The sequence below is a fragment of the Rhinolophus sinicus genome, chromosome 5, assembly GCF_057876585.1.
Source record: "Rhinolophus sinicus isolate RSI-liver-muscle chromosome 5, RSI-T2T, whole genome shotgun sequence".
In the NCBI taxonomy this organism is placed as follows: Eukaryota; Metazoa; Chordata; class Mammalia; order Chiroptera; family Rhinolophidae; genus Rhinolophus; species Rhinolophus sinicus.
In genome coordinates, this window is record NC_142505.1 from 40,602,192 (window position 1) to 40,622,263 (window position 20,072).

Here is a 20,072-nt window from a genome sequence, read left to right on the forward strand (position 1 = left end):
TTGATTTTTTCCATGGTCAGAGTATCAGAAGCATGGCTAAATCCAGGGTTCTGTAAATCTATGTGCCATGCAATTGACTGTGAAACTTGATAAAGAACAATATGGTTAATTTTTTAAAAAGGGGTAGTTAACAGTTGAGAATTTGTAACCGAAGCAGTGGCAGATTGATCATATCTAACAGTATTAGTTTTACTTTTCATATATGAAATAAATGAATTTTTCTAAAGGGCTTCAGTATTTTTTAAACACTTAAGATTTCTCTAACTGGAAATTTAGGAGAGACACACACACAAGTACATATATTGTGTGTGTCTTCATCATTACTTAGATGAAGTAAAGAAACTTTTCAACTATATAAGATGTTTTGAGTCAGGAGAAATTTACAAGTTAACTTGTTGGAGCACTTTGAGTCACTTACTGATTAGCAGAAAGAGACTACTCATAGACCCAAACTGTAAGTTGCTTTTATGAGGTTGGACAATTAAGTTCACAAACTCATCCTAGAAAAAGTGCTACATGCCTCATTGCTGAATATCACTACGGTCACCTTCGAAATACTCCCCTTAAGAAGGTATGCACCAACGCCAGCGCCTAGTCCACCCTCCAAAGCAATTTTGGAATTCTTTTTCTGGAATGGTCATCAGAGCAGCCATCGTATGTCCTGATGTCCTGAATGTCATCAAAATGTCTTCCTTTCAATATTTCCTTTATCTGTGGGTAAAGAAAGAAGTCATTGGGGGCCAGATCAGGTGAGTAGGGAGGGTGTTCTAGTACAGTTATTTGTTTACTGGCTAAAAACTCCCTCACAGACAGTGCTGTGGGAGCTGGTGCATTGTCGTGATGCAAGAGCCCTGAATTGTTGGCGAAAAGTTCAGGTCGTCTAACTTTTTCATGCAGCCTTTTCAGCACTTCCAAATTGTAAACTTAGTTAACTGTCCAGTTAGTACAAATTCATAATGAATAATCCCTCTGAAATCAAAAAAGGTTAGCAACATCATTGCAGCAAATTCTCAAACTTAATTGTCCAACCTGGTATGTTTACACAATGGAAGTTGAGGTGACTTGGCAGATCTTGGCAAGGTTTCCATTGGCCTGGGGCGGTGTAAGGGGCTCTCATCCATCAGATGCTCTTTGAACAGAAAGATCCTGTCACCGCTGAGAAAATAGCCAAATTCTTACCATGCCATCACTTTTTTTTATCATCAAGGCTTGCATTACCATTGCAGAAAACTTAACACTTCCATGTGAAGGAATGTTTAAAAATGGGACTTTACCAGTTCCTGAACAAAACTCAGTATTGGCAAGGCTACATCTTTTTTTTTTTTTTTTTTAAAGATTTTATTGGGGAAGGGGAACAGGACTTTATTGGGGAACAGTGTGTACTTCCAGGACTTTTTTTCCAAGTCAAGTTTTTGTCCTTTCAGTCTTACTTGTGGAGGGCGCAGCTCAGTTCCAGGTCCAGTTGCCGTTGTTAGTTACAGGGGGTGCAGCCCACCATTCCTTGCGGGAGTTGAGGAATCAAACTGGCAAACTTGTGGTTGAGAGCCCACTGGGTGGCCCATGTGGGAATCGGACCAACCGCCTTCGGCTTTAGGAGCAAGGAGCCACCTGAGCCACCCGGCCAGCCCAAGGCTACATCTTTAAGTGGGAGAAAGCAAAGTCATTGCTCAGGTTTCAGGTTTCCAAAAAGTCCTGGAAAGATGAACTCATTACATTAAATTTTATTATTCTGCACTCTTGAAAACTGGTCATTTTAAGTTTTCTTTTTCTTATCAAATTAGTACATATACATAGATTTTAAAGTTGCCCAGTATTATGTTTGGCTTGAAACGGAAAACAGCTCCTGAACCACCCCCACCCTTTCCTTCTAAATTTGATTTCTTCTGGTATTTAATTTTTTATTTCTAAAAATATCCTTACCCTATTTTGTTTTTTAAATCAGTGCAAGATACCCTTTTTTGGGAGGGAGTTGTTGGGTTTTTTTAATTGTAAAATATAAAATGTATCATTATAACCATTTTTAAGTGTAACATTCTGTGGCATTAGAATGTACATTCACATTATTCTGCAACCATCACCACCAACCATCTCCAGAACTTTTTCATCTTCCCAAACTGAAACTACCTTTTAATACTAACTCCCATTTTCTCTTCCCACAGCCTTTAGCAACCACCATTCTTTTTCTGTGAATTTGACTACTCTAGCTATCTCATATGAGTGGAATCATGCAATATATCTGTCCTTTTGTGACATGCTTATTTCTGTTAGCTAATGTCTTCAATGTTTATGCACGTTGTAACATATATCAGAATTTTATTCCCTTTTAAGGCTGAAAAATATTCCATTGTATGTATATATCACATTTTGTTTTATCAGTTTATCCATCCGTGGACACTTGTGCTGCTTCCACCTCTTGACGGCTGTGAATAATGCTGCTATGAACATGAGTGTACAAATGTTTTCTCAAGTCCATTCTTTCAGTTCTTTTGGGTATATACCCAGAAGTAGAATTGCTAGATCTTATGGTAATTTTATGTTTAATTTTTTTGAGGAACCACCATACTGTTTTCCACAACAGTTGAACCCATTTTACATTCCTACCAGCAATGCACAGAGGTTCTAATTTCTCCACATTCTCTCACCAACATTTGTTATTTTCTGGTTTTTGGGTGTTTTTTTTAATAATAGCTATCCTAAAGCATATGATATATCTCATTGTGGTTTTGATTTATTTTTCCCTAATGACTAGTGATGTTGAGCAGCTTTTCATGCGCTTATTGGCTATTTGTATGTCTTTAGAGATTTTTATTCAAGTCTTTTGCCCATTTTTAATTGTGTTATTTTGTTTGTTAAGTTATAAGAGTTCTTTATATATTCTGGATAGCCAACCCTCATCAAATACATGATTTGCAAATATTTTCTCCCATTCTGTGGGTTGTTTTTTCACTTTCTTGATAGTTCTCTTTCATGCAAAATGTTTTTAGTTTTAATGAAGTCCAGTTTATCTTATTTTGTTGTTGCCCTGTGCTTTTGGTGTCATATCCATGAAACCGTTGCAAAATCCAATGCCATGCTTTTCCCCTGTGTTTTCTTCTAAGAGTTTTATAGTATTAGCTCTTGTTTAGGTTTATGATCCATTTGTATATGGTGTAAGGTAGGTATAAGTCCAATTTCATTCTTTTGCATGTGGATAACCAGTTTTTCTAGCACTGTTTGTTGAAAAGATTGTCGTTTCCTGCACTGAATAGTCTTGGAACCTTTTTCGAAAATCATTTATATATGCAAGGATTTATTTCTGGGCTCTCCTTTTTTCTTTCTTTTTTTTTAATTACGGCAAAAACCATATAACATAAAATTTACCATCTTAACCATTTTTAAATATACAGTTCAATAATATTAAGTATATTCACATTGTTGTAAAATGGGTCTCCACAACTTTTTTATTTTATAAAACTAAACCTATATTTATTAAACAATTCCCTATTACCCTCCGCCCCCAGCCTCTGGAAGCCACCATTCTACTTTCTATGAATTTGACTACTTTTTATACCTCATATAAGTGGAATCATAAAGAACTTGTGATTGGGTGGTTTTTGTTTATTTGTTTTTGTGACTGGCTTATTTTGCTTAGCATAATATCCTCAAGGTTCTGAGCTCTATTTTTTTCCATTGGTCTATATGTCTGTCTTTATCCCACTACCACACTGGTTTGATTGCTGTAGCTTTGCAAGTCTTAAGCTTTAAAGGAGGAAGTTTGAGACATCCAACTTTGTTCTTACTTTTCAGGATTGTTTTAGCAATTTGGGTCCCTAATGGATTGGTCCATCCAATCCATTAGGATGGATTTTTCTATTTCTAGAAAAACCGTTGGGATTTTAAGAGGGATTACATTGAATATTACATTGAATCTGTGATATTGACATCTTTAAAATATTAAATCTTCCAGTCTATGAACACAGGATGTTCTTCCATTTATTTATTTCTTTAATTTTTTTCAGCAGTGTTCTGTAGTTTTCAGTGTACAAGCCTTACATGGTTAAGTTTATTCCTAAGTATTTTATTCTCTTTGATGCTATTGTAAATACTAGAATTATTTTCTTAATTTCCTTTTAGCATTGTTCATTGTTAGTGTATAGAAAAGCAACTGATTTTTATGTGTTGATTTTGTATCCTGCAACTTTGCTGAATTTTTGTATTGGTTCCAACCATTGTTTTTGTGTGTACATGTGTGGAATCGTTAATGTTTTCTATATGGAAGATCATGTCATCCATGAATAGAGATAATTTTACTTCTTTTCCAGTTTGGATGCCTTGTGTTTATTTTTCTTGCCTAATTGTTCTGGCTAGAACTTCTAATGCAATGTTGAATAGAAATGATGAAAGCAGGCATGCTTGTCTTTCTGATGTAAAAGGAAAATTTTTCAGTCTTCACAAAATGTGATGTTAGCGGGCCGGCCCGGTGGCTCAGGCGGTTGGAGCTCCATGCTCCTAACTCCCAAGGCTGCCGGTTCGATTCCCACATGGGCCAGTGGGCTCTCAACCACAAGGTTGCTGGTTCAACTCCTCAAGTCCTGCAACGGATGGTGGGCTCCGCCCCCTGCAACTAAGATTGAGCACAGCACCTTGAGCTGAGCTGCCTCTGAGCTCCCGGATGGCTCAGGTGGTTGGAGCACATCCTCTCAACCACAAGGTTGCCGGTTCGACTCCCGCAAGGGATGGTGGGCAGTGCCCCCTGCAACTAGCAACCGTAACTGGACCTGGAGCTGAGCTACACCCTCCACAACTAAGACTGAAAGGACAACAACTTGAAGCTGAACAGCACCCTTCACAACTAAGATTGAAAGGACAACAACTTGACTTGGGGGGAAAAAAAATGTGATGTTAGAGCTTTTCATATATGACCTTTATTATGTTGAGATAGTTTCCTTCTATTCCTAGGTTGTTGACTGCTTTAATTGTGAAAAGATGTTGAATTTTGTCAAATGTTTTTTCTCCATCAGTTGAGATGATCTTGTGGAGTTTTTTCTTCCATTCTGTTAATGGGGTCTATTGCATTGATTGATTTTTGTATGTTGAACCATGTTTGCATTCCAGGAATAAATCCCACTTGGTCATGGTGTGTAATCTTTAAAATATGCTGCTGAAATCAGTTTGCTAGTATTTTGTTGGGGAATGTTGTGTTGGTATTCTTAAGGAATATTGATTCTGTAGTTTTCTTTTTTTGTAGTGTCTTTGCCTGATTCTGATATCCTCAGGGCAATGCTAGCCTCATACAGTGAGTTTGGGAGTGTTCTCTCTTCATTTTTTGGTAAGAGTTTGAGAAGGATGAGAAGTGTGGTGTTAATTCTTCTTTAAATGTTTGGTAGAATTCACCCGGTCTGGACCAGGGCTTTTGGAGGGTGGGTGGGGGGTGTGGTGGTAACTGATTTAATCTTCTTACTAGTTATGGATCTATTCAGATTTTCTATTCATGATTCCGTCTTAGTAGGTTCTATGTTTCTAGGTATTTGTCTATTTTATCTAGGTATTCAGTTTGTTGGCGTACAGTTGTTCATCACACTCTCGTAATCCTTTTTTATTTCTGCAAAATTAGTAGTAATGTTTCTGCTTTCATTTCTGGGGTTAGACATTTTTTGTCTTACCATGATGGATGAAGAAACTTTAGTTTTCATTCAGTGTGTCACACTCCCACATCTTTTCCCTTTGTTTTTCCTGTAAAATTATATCCTCTTTGCATAAATTAAAGTTCTGCTGCCTGATTATACACTATAACAAATACTTCCTAGTGTCTCCAATATAATTGTAAAATCCTCTAAATACTATTTTCCGTACAAATACATCAGAGGAATTTTTCGTTTCCTTTTATTCCTCATGAAAACATTCCTTCTAAAAGCCTTCTGACCTCCTGCTCCAGTCCTTACTAATTGCTTTTTCAGCCCACTGCACAAGTGTCATCCTTTACTTCTCTCTTGTTTTGGACTGTTTCCTTGAGACCATGTTTTCTCCTTTTTTTTTTTAAATGGAAATAACATGCTCCAGTAGCTTCCTAGGAAAGTATGCATCAGAGATGAATTGTTTTTAAATCTTATTTTATCTAAACATGCTTTTATTTACACCCACATGCCTGATTGATAGTTTGGAAATAGAAATCTAAGTTGAAAATAATTTTACCTCAAAATTCAAGGCATCGTTTTATTGTCTTTCCAGCTTTGAGTGTTGCTTTAGAGAAAGCCATTCTTATTCTTGATCTTTGTAGGTGTTGCGTGCGCGCGCTCTCTCTTTTATTCTCTCTTGGCCTTTACTTCCTTACCCCATTGTTAAGATCTTTTCTTCATCCTTCTTGTTCTGTAATTTCATAGTAATCTCTCTCAGTGTACTTATTTTTTCATACATTGTATTGGGCATTCAGCAGGTCCTTTCCATCTAGAAACTCATGTCCTCCTGTTCTAGGAAATTGTTCTGTACCAATTCTCTGATTATTCCTTACCTCAATATTTTTCTAGTCTCTTTTCAGAACTCCTAATTGATTACCTATTGGATTTCTTGAACTATTCCTTTCATTTCCTCATATTTTCTCTCCCAATTTCCAATTCTTGTCCGCTTCTATTTTCAGGGAAATTTCCTGACTTAGGTCTGTCTTCCGCACTTACCAGTTGCTTGAGCATATTATTTTAACCTTGCTGTGCCAGTTTCTCCAACTGTCAAATGAGGCTAATAATAGTACTTATTTTAGAGAATCATTGTGAGAATTAAATGAGTTAATGCATATAAAACATGGCATATAGCAAGTACCATATTTTGCTGTGTATAATGCACACTTTTTTGCCCAAATTTGTGAGGGAAAAATAAGGATGTGCATTACATATATATGGGTAGTACTAATTCTATATCTATATAAGTTTTTAATTCTTTTATTTATGCTTATGAGATAAAAGTGTAAGTCTAGAACTCAATAACGATACCGTATGCAAAATAATACCCTGGAATACGATAATTGGTTTTGTTGAATTTAGGTCTAACTTGCAAGGACAAAGAATTCTTGGCCTTCTGTGATGCATAAATATCATAAATTTGTTACCGGTACATAAAATTTCTTGTACTTTTTATCTATTCTTGTGTTTTGTAATTATTTGTTACAGAAAATTTCTTGCACCATAATACGTTACAAAATAAATGCTAAAATTCCTTTATAATACAAAAAACAAGTACCTAAATGTAAACAAATAAAAATTTAAAAAATTAAGACGAAATATTTTTCCCCCTGAAAGTTTGGGCCAAAATGGGTGTGCATTATACACAGAAGAGCATTATACACAGCAAAATACGGTAATGCATTGTGGCAAATAGTAAGCACCCAGCTCCTTCCTAATGCTGCTATCCTCTCCTTGTTTATTCAACTTTGTTTTTGTTTTCTACCTTAATTTTAGGGACCTCTATTTCTCTTTATAGCAACTTTTTCTTTCATAATTGAAACTTTATTGGCTTTGAGAATCAATACACAGACATTTTTCAATTTGCACCCAATTCTTAATGTATGTACTAAATGTTATGTACTGAATATCTAAAAAGCCATGTAGTTCTGATTGTTTTCTAAACAGTTGTTCCAGCTCAAAATTTGGAAGCAAATTTTCCTTCAGAGGATATCAAGTACCAGTATCTTCCAATGTTGATAAGCTGTTAAGTCCTACTATGAGTAATTCACATTTAGTATCACGCGTACTCAAATTTTCAATCTTTCACGGCACATTAACAGTTACTAGGAAAACTGGTAGCATCACCCAAAGATGTAAGAGAGTGCACTTGATTCTGACACAGAGCCCAGATCAAGGAGTGGTTTTCTTTAGGAAACAATTCTAAAACAACATGGGACTAGAAGTCATTTAAAATGTTCAAGGCATGTTAAATGCATGACTGTGACTTCAAATTGCCATTCAATATGCTTTGTGTAACAAGATAAAAAACTACCCCCATCTATGAAATGTTATCGACACCCAAGACAATCAAAGCTCCTACATTCACTATCCCACTATTTTTTAGTTGTATCAAAAAATAGTCAACCAGCAAATGATTTCACCTCTCAAAATTTTACATTTTAAAAATGGGATAAGGTGGGATTCCCTCCTTAAAAATGTATCTGAACATTTTTAAGCTACTAAAAAAAACTTGCAACAAAATAGTTGATAAAATAATCCTCTGGATTTTACAAGAAGGGAGACAAAGACCACTGATGAGAGCAGGTATTTGATTTTAATCAGATTAGGCTTCTTTCTCTCCTGCTTTATCAGAAGCTGGACTCGCCTTGTTTTTCTGCGAGTAAACCTTTACTTTCTTAGTAAGCCACTTCCGCCTGTTTTCCCTTTGCTCCTCTTTTCCCTTTTGTTTGTACTTTTGTGGGGGGTCTGAAGTGATCCTTTCCTGCCGCCTTTTGTGGCTTCATTTCCACTTTCGCAGGAGCAGGTTTAGCTGACAACCTCACCGATCTCTTGAGCCCTTCCTCCCCTGCTCCTTCTGCGAAGCTGACCTTCCTTTGAGCACGGTGGTGGCGCGGGGCAGGCGCCTGCCGGGGCTGGGGGCTGGGAGCCGGGGTCCCAGAGCTAGAGGCCGGGAGACTGCGCCAGAGCCTGAGAAAGCTGGGCCCAGCCGCGTTCCTTCGGCGGTGGGAGCTGCTGCGATCGGCTGCGGGGGCGGTGGGAGAACCGGATGCAACCATATGATAACTTTTTCTCGTCCTATGGATGAATAGCTTGGTCTATTTCTATGAGGATGGCAACTGCAGCGTTGTTGTTTTTGTTTTCTTTTTTCTTCAGTTTTCCTTTCCTTCTTACATAGTTGCTGTTTTATCCAAGTTCCTTTTTGGTTTTTTTGGTTGCTTTCCTCAAATAGCTAGTCATGCTTCTTAAATTGGTTCACATTAAAGAATGAAGCACTTAAAATGAAAACAAAGATAAAAGGTTTTTTTTGTACATGAGTAAGGCTTGTCAACTAGTTTGGTTTTGCTTTGGGGTGATTAGATAGGCACCCACACATTTTGTTTGAAGCGTGCCCCAGATGTCACTATCTATACGTTTCTTTTCCAGGGCCATTCAGTTTTTCCAGGCAAGAATTCTTCACGTTCCTGTCTGAGGGGTGGTAGATGCCTTGTTGCCAATATTTTTATTGTTGTTTATTTTAAAGCTATGTCTTTCCTTGTCTTGAAAGGAATGCTTTCAACAATTCATTAATAGGTATGGTTTTGCAATGAGCCTTTATTCTTTATTAGATTAAGGACATTCTCTTCTGTTCCTAGTTGGAAGAAAAGTTGTTCCCTTCAGTAGAAGTGGAATTTTATCACTTTTTTTTCCTTTTTTGGGCATCTACTGAGATGATCATATAATCTCTCTTTTGATCAGTTAATATGGTGAATTAGATTGATTTTGTAATGTTAAACCCATCTTGTTCTGGATTTAATCTCAATCATCACACACATGCATGCTTTATTCAGTTTGCTAACCTTTTGTTTAGGAATTTTCCATTTGTGTTCATGAGTAAAATTGACTTTTAATTTATTTTATGTTTTAGTTTTAAGGTTATGCTAGCCTTAGAAAATGAATTGGGAGAATGTTCCTTCCTTTTCTACTTTCCATAATAATTTATGTAAAATTGGGATTATTTGGTCCTTGAATGCTTGTAGAACTCAACAGAACTACTAAGACATGGAAAGATTTTTAACTACTGCTTTGATTTCTTTAATGCTTAAAGGACTATTCAGATTTTTAATTTGTAATTGACTTTTAATGTTATACCTTTTTCTAAGAATTTGTTTTGTCTAAGTTTTCAAATTTATTAGCATTGCTTGAAGCATCTCTAGTTATAACCCTTTTCATTCTTAATGTTATTTGTGTCATCTCTTTTTATTCCTTGATTGGTTTCACAAAAGAGTTGGTTTATCTCCAAATAATTTGTCTTTTTTTTTCCTTCTCCTTTCTTGACACTTATCTACATATTCTTTTTCTAAATTCTTAGGATGGATCTTAGCTTGCTGATTTCTCAGCCTTCTTTTCTAATATAAACAATGGGCTGCATATATTGTCTTCTGAGTACAGCTGTAGCCACCAATCATTAATCTTCCAATCATTTTAGATTATTTTGCATTTCTTGAATTTTCTATGAAAGGAATCATGCAATGTGTTCCCCTTTTTGGTCTGCCTTCTTTCATTCAGCATTATTATTTTGAGACTAATCTATGTGCTTAGGTATTGTATGTATCAGTAGTTCATTCCTTTTTATGGTATATCCAGTGTATGGATATACAGTTTCTTTTTTATCCATTTACCTATTGATGGGACACTGGGTTGTTTTCATTTTTTTACTATTAGTTTGGTGCAAAAGTAATTGCAGTTTAAAAGGTTAAAAATAATTGCAAAAACAGCAATTACTTTTGCACCAACCTAATATAACTAAAGATGTTATGAATATTGTGTAAAAGTGTTTATGATAACATGCTTTTATTTCTCTTGGGTAGATAGCCAGGAGTGGACTTGCTGTGTCACATGATAATTTTTAAGAAACTTCCAGATTGTTTTTCAAAATAGTCGTACTCATATATTTCTACCAACAGTATACAGGAGCTCCAGTTGCTCTATGTCCTTGCTAACGCTTGCTGAGGTCAGACTTTTAATGTTAGGCATTCTGGTCCGTGTATACTGTGGTCTTCATTTGCGTTTCTCTAATGACTAATGATGTTGAGCACCTTTATGTTTGTTATTTGCCATCCATATGTCATCTTTGATGAAGTAGCTGAGAAATCCTTTGTCTATTTTAAAAATTGAGTTGTTTGCTTTTAGTGAGTTTTGAGAGTTCTTTATATATTCTGTATACGTGAATTTACCTTTATCAGATAAATGGTTTCCAAATATTTTCTCCCAGTCTGTGGCTTACCTTTTCATTCTTTTAACAGTATCTCTTGAAGAGTAGGTATTTTTTTTAATTTTGATAAAGTCTAATTTATCAATTTTTTATTTTATGAGTCATGCTTCTGATGTCATATCTAAAAATTTTCACCTAACCCAACGGCGCAAAGATTTTCTCCTGTGTTTTCTCTAGAAATTTTATAGCTCTGGGTTTATAATTATCTTTTTATTTTAAACTTAATTACAGTATAAACAGAAAATCCAGTTGGTATGATACCAATTCTTTGAAATTTGTTTACTTTTAGTTTGGTGTGTTTACCTTCCAGGTTTTTTTCCTAAGTGTTTATGTTCATGTGTATGTAACTATAGAAATATAGAGGGTTTTAAATTTAACGTAAATGAAATAACACTAGATATGATGGTCTGCAAGTTGCTTTTTTTTTTTTACTTTGTCTCAGGTATAACAACATACATAATTCTTTTTACTACAATATAGTATTACATAGGTTAGAGCTATATTTATTTAGTCACTCCATTACAGAAGCACATTTAAGTTGTTTCCAAATTTTCTTGAACACAAATAATGCTGCAATGAACATCTTTCTATATGATGCCTCCTTGGACTCACATGTGTGGGTATATTTCTGTAGACTAGAAGTGGAATTGCTGAATAAAAAGCTATCTGGGTTGAATTTTATCTTCCACGTTTTTACTTTTCTTTTTTTTTTTGTTTCTTTTTAAACAGTGTTTTAGCAATCACATAGCCTTATATGCAAAGAAGTAGCTGGGCCATTGATTAGCTCAGTTGTTTATTCAGCAAGCATTTATTGAGTATATACTGTGTGACTCTTCCTTCCGGGGTTTTCAGTTCCTTTAGAACCAGTGCCCCCTTTTTATTGCAGTATTTTTTTAATGACTCTTTAACTATGCCAAAATGATATTCATAGGAAACATTTATACACAAATAACTTCAAAAAATCAATATAGTGCAGTAACTATATGCAGGATAAATAAAAGGAAAGTAACTTATAAAGTAAGTAATATGTATTTCATTTAAAAACTCAGACACAGCTTCTGTGTTTCCCCGAAAATAAGACCTAGCCGGAGCATCAGCTCTAATGCGTCTTTTGGAGCAAAAATTAATACAAGACCCAGTTTTATTTTACTATAAGACCGGGTATAATATAATATAATAATTTTAATGTAATATAATACTGGGTCTTATATTAATTTTTGCTCCAAAAGACGCATTAGAACTGATGGTCCAGCTAGGTCTTATGTTCAGGGAAAGACAGTATCACAGAAGATACAATGGAGAAGTGAGACAGTTGCACATACTTAAATAAACGATGACTTTAAGAGTAATAAAATGAAGCTGTTTTGTAGTTGAAATGTAAACAATGGAACTGGAATTAGATTAGTGTTAGAATCAGTAAGACTAGACTTATTTGTAACGTGGTAAGAGAAAAAAATTGACAAGAGGAATTGTCAAAAAGGAGAAAATGAGGAAGTATGATGTCCTTGTAAAAGAGCTGTACCTCACGTTGAAGGATCGCACCAAAATGATTTCCTATGGTATGTCATGGGACAAAATAGTGATAATTTATCACAGAAAACATCTCTGACCAAAGCATCGGCCCTAGTGAAGTTGTGGCAGCACACCACAGCGCTGAGGCCAGACATGGGGCTCCTGCTGCCAGTGCCAAGTCTCAGATTGGTGCATCTGACTGAGCCTCTGCCCCCAAAGGGAGGCCAGGTCTACAAGTGTCTGGCGTTTTCTTCTACAGTTGGAGGTGGGCTCTGCCTCATTTGGAGCCCTGAGAGAGGGAATTCCTGTATTCCTTAGAAAAGTAATTTTAGGGGGCAGACGGGTGGTTCAGTTGGTTAGAGTGTGAGCTCTGGGCAACAGGGTTGCCGGTTCAATTCCCACATGGGACAGCGGGCTGCACCCTCCACAACTAGAATGAAGACAACGAGCTGCCGCTGAGCTGCCACCAAACTCCCAGGCGGCCGGATGGATCAGTTGGTTGGAACACGTGCTCTCAACCACAGGGTTGCCGGTTTGACTCCGCAAGGGATGGTGGGCTGCGCCCCCTGCAACTAAGATTGAACACAGTACCTTGAGCTGAGCTGCCACTGAACTCCCAGCCACTGTTCCCCAATAGAGTCCTGGAAATACACACTGTTCCCCAATAAAGTCCTGTTCCCCTTCCCCAATAAAATCTTTAAAAAAACAAGAAAAATAATTTAGGATCATACACTGATAAAGCCATTTCTCTCTTTAGAATAATTTGTGTCAGGTGGATTCCCAGAAGTAGAATTACTAGGTCAGAGGGCATGAACAAAAGTTTATGGTGAGAAAAGCAAACCTGCTGACCTCAACAGTTGGACCTTGGAGCTTTTTGCATACTTCGATTAATCTTTCCTTTTATACATCATTTGTTGACTGTACTTAGTGAATAGAATATTATGTTTCTTAGAACTTTAAATAGTTGAGGTGGAGGGGCTTTAATCTCCCTTTTAAAAATGGAGATTCATCTCTTTTTTTCCCCTTTGATTAATTTTTTGCCTTTTGGTTTGGGGTGTCTGGGTTTGTGCTAGAATTTAAAAAGGGGCGACATATCTCTTAGATTGTTTTAAGTTAGTACATACACATATTTTGAAGTGGAAATTCATCATTTATAGCCGTATGAACTATTTTTTTAATTTCCTTTCTCAAACGTTCCCCCCCACCCTATATAAAAGTAAATATCCATAATACCTCTTTCTTCCTACCATTCCCCCAAGTTTTTTGTTTGTTTTTTGATCAACCGGTATTCCCTTCATGTTAGTTGTTTATGGAGGTGTTAAAACAGGTAGTGAGTCTCCATGTCAAACAGGAGGCTATAGGTTGGCTTAGTGGCAGGTGCTATTGGCTTGCAGCCAGAGAATGTAGGTATTATTAGTTCCAGCCCCACCTCTAACTCACTGTGACCTCAGGAGCTCCTTTTCCTCTATGGCCTTGTGGGAAAGGTGAGGCTTAGACTTGAAGCCATTCCATGGTCTCTTATAGCCCTACCTGTGTTCATCTCGCCAGAATGGGAGGCTGCAGAGGCTAGAACTCTAACCTGTGTTTATGGGCTGGGTGGATGTAGTCAAATGTTTGTTAAATGAGCCCAGTGCTGTTATTTCTGTGGGTATTTTGTACTTAATGCACACTGTTATGTTGTTGCCTTCCCTTTGAATGAATGAGGAACTTACAAATACCCCCATATCTTTAAAACTATTGGCTTTAATGTACTGTGAAGTTGAAAATGCTGCATGCAGAATGTGGTATTTGTGAGTTCTCCAAATCTTCCCTCCACTCGTTATAGTTTTAAAACTATTCTGAGTTGATTGGACTCCATGGTAACTTTCTCGTGAGCTCTCAGTTCAGGAAAGGTGGTCTTTAAGGGGCAAGGGATGCATTTAGCAAAGGCAACAATCCAGTTGAAGGGAGAACTTCATAAAGTAAAGTACATCTTGCCTAGAAGCAATTAAATCATATTATTAGACAAACTGCTTCAGCAGCTGGTGAAACAGCAGGAACATGTCAGTTTTGCTTCCTTAGTTACATGGAGTGATAGTGTACTTGACCTTCAGCAGAGCAGGGTCATAGAAAGGGCATCTTTAAACAGCTCTGTCTGGTTTTGGTGAATGGAATCTGCACTGGCAGTTTGAAAGCAAATGCCTGTGAGTTCCCCCAACCAACCCTTGCCTGTTTGGGTTGGACTCACTGGTCTGGAAGGTTCTTGAAGAAAAATGTAAACAAATCTGCGGGGAACCTTTGGCATGGTAAGTACAAGTGTCCTGAAGAAAACAGACTGCTATACTGAAGTCTGTTCTCATTCTCTGTTTCTGGAGGGAAGTCTTTGTAATTCACTGTATTTCATAGGCACTTATTTTTAGAGCAGTTGGTGAAATAGCAGTGGATGTAGGCACCTAGTATGTATTTGAAGGAACTCAATTTAGTGTCTTTTTACTGCTTAGCACCTGGCCGATTATTTCTTCATAGGAACTATGTTTGAGTGTGCTGGGTACATTCAGGTGGGGCAAAAGCTGTTTGTTGTTTTCAGCAGCTTCATCTGCCTATGAACAGAGAGTTTGTGACCCTCCTTGCTCTTAAAACACCTCATCGTTTTACATAATTGTGGATAGTGGTGGTTGACTTTGGATCTGTTTTTGTGCCAGGAAATTCCGGGCTATCGTTTTATCTTTTTAAACATATTATCAACTGGAAAATTAAGAAAGTGGTTAATCAGTTTTGATATATAGGAGGCTGATTTATAATGTTCAGCTTTGATTCCTTCACTGACTTTATTTGTACTAGTAAGAGAAGAGCTGAGCTTACCAGTCATCAAGAGAAATAATTCTTGAGGAACATGGCATACGGTCCGTCGTTGTAAGGTTTTAATCCTCTGTGTGAGGTGAGGGAGGGGTAAGCACCTCAAAGGCCAGCAGCCTCCTGTGGATTCTTCTCTCTGTGATTCAAGTTGCAGCATAAAGAGCGTTTAATTCTTTGCCCACTGACCTTTCACTACACTTACTATTTAATGGTCCTTTGAAATAAAAAATAAAAGGAGGATGTGGTACATTTCAGTTCAGGCTGGAGGTGTCCCCTGCCTGAAACCCTTTACCCACTTAGGCATTTACGTTGTTCATTATTTCACTGGGAATGTTAAAGAGAGATCGGAAGTTCCTGATAGAGATTTGTAACATATTAGGTCTGCATGATCTGTTCTTTTTCACAGGGTGTGAACTTTGTTGCCCTATTAATAATCCAAGGGAATCTTACAGCCAAAACCCAGAATAAATTACAGTTTAGAAACTCTTAATATTTGCTCATCAGCCCAGTGCTATCTGCGGTAAACCACAGAAATTTTTCCTCAGAATTATTTCAAAAGAAAATGCTGCCACGGCAATGTTATGTTATGATGGAATAGAGAAGCTTCTCACTCTACAGTGAAAATGTATGAACTTCCCTATTAGTCTCATAAACCCACGTGTGTCAGTGGAAGCCAGGACTTTTTGGTTTATATGATAAACTTCCAAGGCGGGTGTTGTGTAGTATATGAAGGATTCCTAATTAGCAGACAGGCACAAGAGTAGAGTAAGACAAAGAAAGGTCTAGGCAGTCCCACGATCAAGAACTATTTATTCATTCCCGAAGTGTTCACTCACTAAGTAATCATTGTGAGCCTAACATGTACCTCGCCTTTGGAGTAAAAGGAGAAACAGGAAATGGTCCCTCTGAGGTCGGCTTCACCAAGCAGTTACAGTAAGTGCCCTGGAGAGTCCTACATGTAGCAGCTCTGGGAGCCCAGAGCAGAATGCCTATCCCAACCTGAGGGACCAGGAAAGCCCTTGCCAGAGGATCAGGGCTTTTATTAAAATTCTATTTAGACAGGAAACATTTGTGTGTTGTCTTTCGACAGGAAACATTTGTGTGTTGGGAAAGCACGGTTAACTTTAGAAAAGATGTAAAATGGCACAGCTGAATTTTGCCCTGTAAGTGTGAGAGACTATGCCCTAGAAGACCTATGTCCAAACATACTTTTACACCCAGCTTGCTCACGGTTTAATTAAGTCCTTTGGACTAGCAGTTTTCCTGTCGAAAGTGCAAGTGTTCTGGCTAGCGTGTGACACACACCTGGGTGTTGTCAGGCATTCATACATGTGTGAACGAGGTGATCCTGTCCTTTCCATGTAAGCTGATTGAAGGAGTATAAAGCAGACTAAGGCAGGAGGGGGCCAAGACAGACATCAGGTACTGAAAAGGCAGGCAAGAAGAATGGAAAGCAGCCACTTCAAGTCGTCAAAAATGCATCTAATATTTTTATGTCCTGTTACCACATTGACTTTATCACTATGCTAAATTATATTCAACGAAATGCTTCTGAAAAAAAAATTTCTCACCATCACCTAATCCAGGTTCACTAAGATTTATACTTATATTTTGTTCTGCATGTTTTAGCTCTTATATTTAAATCTTTGATCCATTTTGAGTTAATTTTTCCCTTTTATATTGTGATAAAATAACACAAAATTTAATATCTTAACTATATTTAAGTGTACAGCTCCAATTTCTCCACATCCTTGCCAACACTTGTTATTTGTTATTTTCTGTTTTTTGTTTTTTTTATAGTAGCCATCCTAATGGGTGTCACATGTTACCTCATGGTAGTTGGTTTTTATTTCCCTATGACTAGTGATGTTGAGCCGCTTTTCATATGCTTATTGGCCATTTGTATGTCTGTTTTGGAGAAATGTTTATTCATGTCTTCTGCTCATTTGGTAATTGGGTTGGGGTTTTTTTTATGTTGTTGAGTTTTAGGTGTTCTCTTTATATTCTGGATATTAATGACTTATCAGATACATGATTATAAATATTTTCTGCCATTCTGTTGGCTGCCTGCTCTATTGTTACTGTCTTTCAATGCACAAATTTTTTCATGAAGTTTAATTTGTCTGTTTTTTTCATTTGTTGCCTGTGCCTTTGGTGTCATATCCATGAAATCATTGCCAAATCCAATGTTGTGATGCTTTTCTCCTATGTTTTCTTCTAAGACTTTTATAGTTTCAGGTCTTAAATTTAGGTCTTTCATCCATTTTGAGTTAAATTTGGTATATGGTGTTAAATAAGAGTCCAGATTCATTCCTTTGCATCTAGATGTACCGTTTTCCCAGCGCCATTTGTTGAAAAGACTATCCTTTCCCCCATTGAATGGTCTTGGCACCCTTGTCAAAAATAATTTAACCATATGTTGAGGGTTTATTTTCAGGATTTCTGTTCTATTCTATTGGTCTATGTGTCTTTCTTTATGCCAGTACCGTACTGTTTTATTGACTGTAGCTTTGTAGCAAGTTTTGAAATCAGGAAGTGTGAGTCTTCCAGCTTTGTTTTTTGTGGTTTTTTTTTTTTGTCAAAGTATTTTTGGCTCTCTAATATATGGTGATGGAAGGAGAACTGACTCCGGGTGGTGAACACACAATGGGATTTATAGATGATGTAATACAGAATTGTACACCTGAAATCTATGTAATTTTACTAACAATTGTCACCCCAATAAATTTTTTTTAAAAAAAAGTATTTTTGGCTCTTTGGGGTTCCACTGACATTCCATATGAATCTTAGGACAGGTTTTTCTAGTTCTGCAAATTTGGGGATTTTGATAGGGATTGCATTGAATCTGTAGATCACTTTGGGTAGTATTGACATCTTAGCAATAATTAAGTCATTTGATCCATGAACATGGAATGTATTTCCATTTATTTATGCCTTTAATTTCTTTCAGCAATGTTTTGTAGATTTCATTGTACAAGTCTTTCACCTCCTTTGTTATGTTAATTCCTAACTATTTTATTCTTTTTGATGCTGTTACATGGAATTATTTTTGTAATTTTCTTTTCAGATGGTTCAATGTGTTGACTTTCTATTCTGTTACTTTGCTGAATTCATTTATTCTAGTGTGTGTGTGTATAATTTTAGGGTCCTTTTTGCCCACCCTAGCTCCCACAAGCTGTGTGCAGGCTGCTTCAGGGACACAGTGCACACACAGCTGCTTGCTTTGGGTGGAGGTGGGGGATGAGTAGCTGCTACTGTTCTAAGAGCTGAAATTGACCAAAATTACCTGCAATTTATTGCCCAAGCCTACTCTTAACAGGTTGAGAACTTCCCTTCTGTTCCTTGTTTGCTGAGTGTTTTTACCATGAAAAGGTATTGGATTTTGTCAAATGCTTTTTCTCTGTCAATTGGGATGATCATGTAATTTTTGTTCTCTATTCTTTTAATGTGCTGTATTACAGTGTTTGATTCATATGTTGAACCAACTTTGCATTCCTGAGATAAATCCCACTTAGTCATGACAGATAATTGTATAATCTATATGCTTATATGTTTGGTTTGCCATTGTTTTGGTGAGGATTGTTGCACCTGTTTTCATAAGGAATATTGATCTGTAGTTTTCTTGTGATGTCTTTGTCTGGTTTTGGTATCAGGTGATACTGATCTCATAGAATGAATTAGGAAGTGTTCCCTCCTCTTCTGTTTTTTGGAAGAGTTTATAAAACATTGGTTCATAACATACTTTTTTTCAAGGAAAAATACCTGCCCGCTTCAGGTGCCCACTCAGAATTTTGAGCCTTGCTTTGGTGGGTATTGACTAAATTCCAGACCCTCTTATTTCTGATGGCTTTTCCCAGCCTCATCTCTGTGGGGCTGGAGGGTTACCAGGACTCTTTGACAAGTATTAATGCCCGCAGTTCTATAGTGCTGTTAGAGCATTCTTTCTGGAAACTCTGCTCTTAAAGGAGTGTTTTACAGCTTGGAGACAGTGAAAAAATTCATCACATTCTTTGGTAGCTTTTATTTTATTGAAGTTGTGCAGAACAGACCTGACAATTTCTTTGTTTTTTGTTTTTTCCTTGCATTTTCAACATTAGAAAGAGCTATTTTATGATTATATATGCTTTGTGCCATCCTGGATCAATATCTCTTTGATTCCTTTATCATCCTGGGTCCACACTCTAGAACTACACCAGTTTAGCACTGGGCATCTTTCTGAGCCCCTTGTGATCCAGCCCACTTTTCACCCACAGGTACCACGTACACAGACCTCTCGGCCGGAATCTCCAGGGATGACCAGCCCCTCCCCACGCATCCAGATAATCTCCACCGACTCTGCGGTAGCCTCACCTCAGCGCATTCAGGTACCTGCACCAGCCCCACCTGCCTAAGAGTTTCACTAAAGGGTTGTGCTTCTTGGGCATTAAGTACAGCACAACTTTATTCTTTAAAAAGGAAAAGAAGAAAAAGTTTACATTTATTGAACTAACTTTTAATATAAAAGTCTACACTGCTGTTTCCAACTATTGGGATGAAGTACCATTTTGTTACTTATGTGCTTCCAAATTGAGAGGCCGTATGTCCTAGTAGTTAAGAGTACGGGCCCCCACTTGAAGTCAAATCCAGTGCCCCATTTTATAACTTTTTTAACCCTGGAAAAGAGAAACTGAACTGACTGTATTTCAAGGTTTCTTTTGTTTTTAAGGAAAATTAAGATTGTAGGATAATTTATTGGTTCTTGATGCTGGTGCTCATAGCTTTGATGAAGTTTTCATTTCTAAGCCTGACTCTAGATGCCTCTCCCATGCTCTGAGTCCGGC

At 37.1% G+C, this 20,072-nt stretch overlaps 1 protein-coding gene and 1 pseudogene across 4 annotated transcripts in view; one reads left to right on the top strand and one right to left on the bottom strand.

Moving 5' to 3' along the window:
* The window catches only part of NR2C2 (nuclear receptor subfamily 2 group C member 2), an 87,763-nt gene that overhangs the window by 17,451 nt on the left and 50,240 nt on the right, over positions 1-20,072 (top strand). For all 4 annotated transcript variants that reach the window (XR_002138647.3, XR_002138648.3, XM_019746954.3 and 1 more), the window contains one exon: positions 19,506-19,616. Coding sequence is in view for 2 of the 4 variants with exons in the window: in XM_019746954.3 (XP_019602513.1) it covers positions 19,506-19,616 (111 nt within the window). In the remaining 2 variants the exon portion in view is untranslated. The remainder of the gene's footprint in view (positions 1-19,505; positions 19,617-20,072) is intronic.
* Positions 8,248-8,887, bottom strand: LOC148758237 (non-histone chromosomal protein HMG-14 pseudogene; annotated as a pseudogene).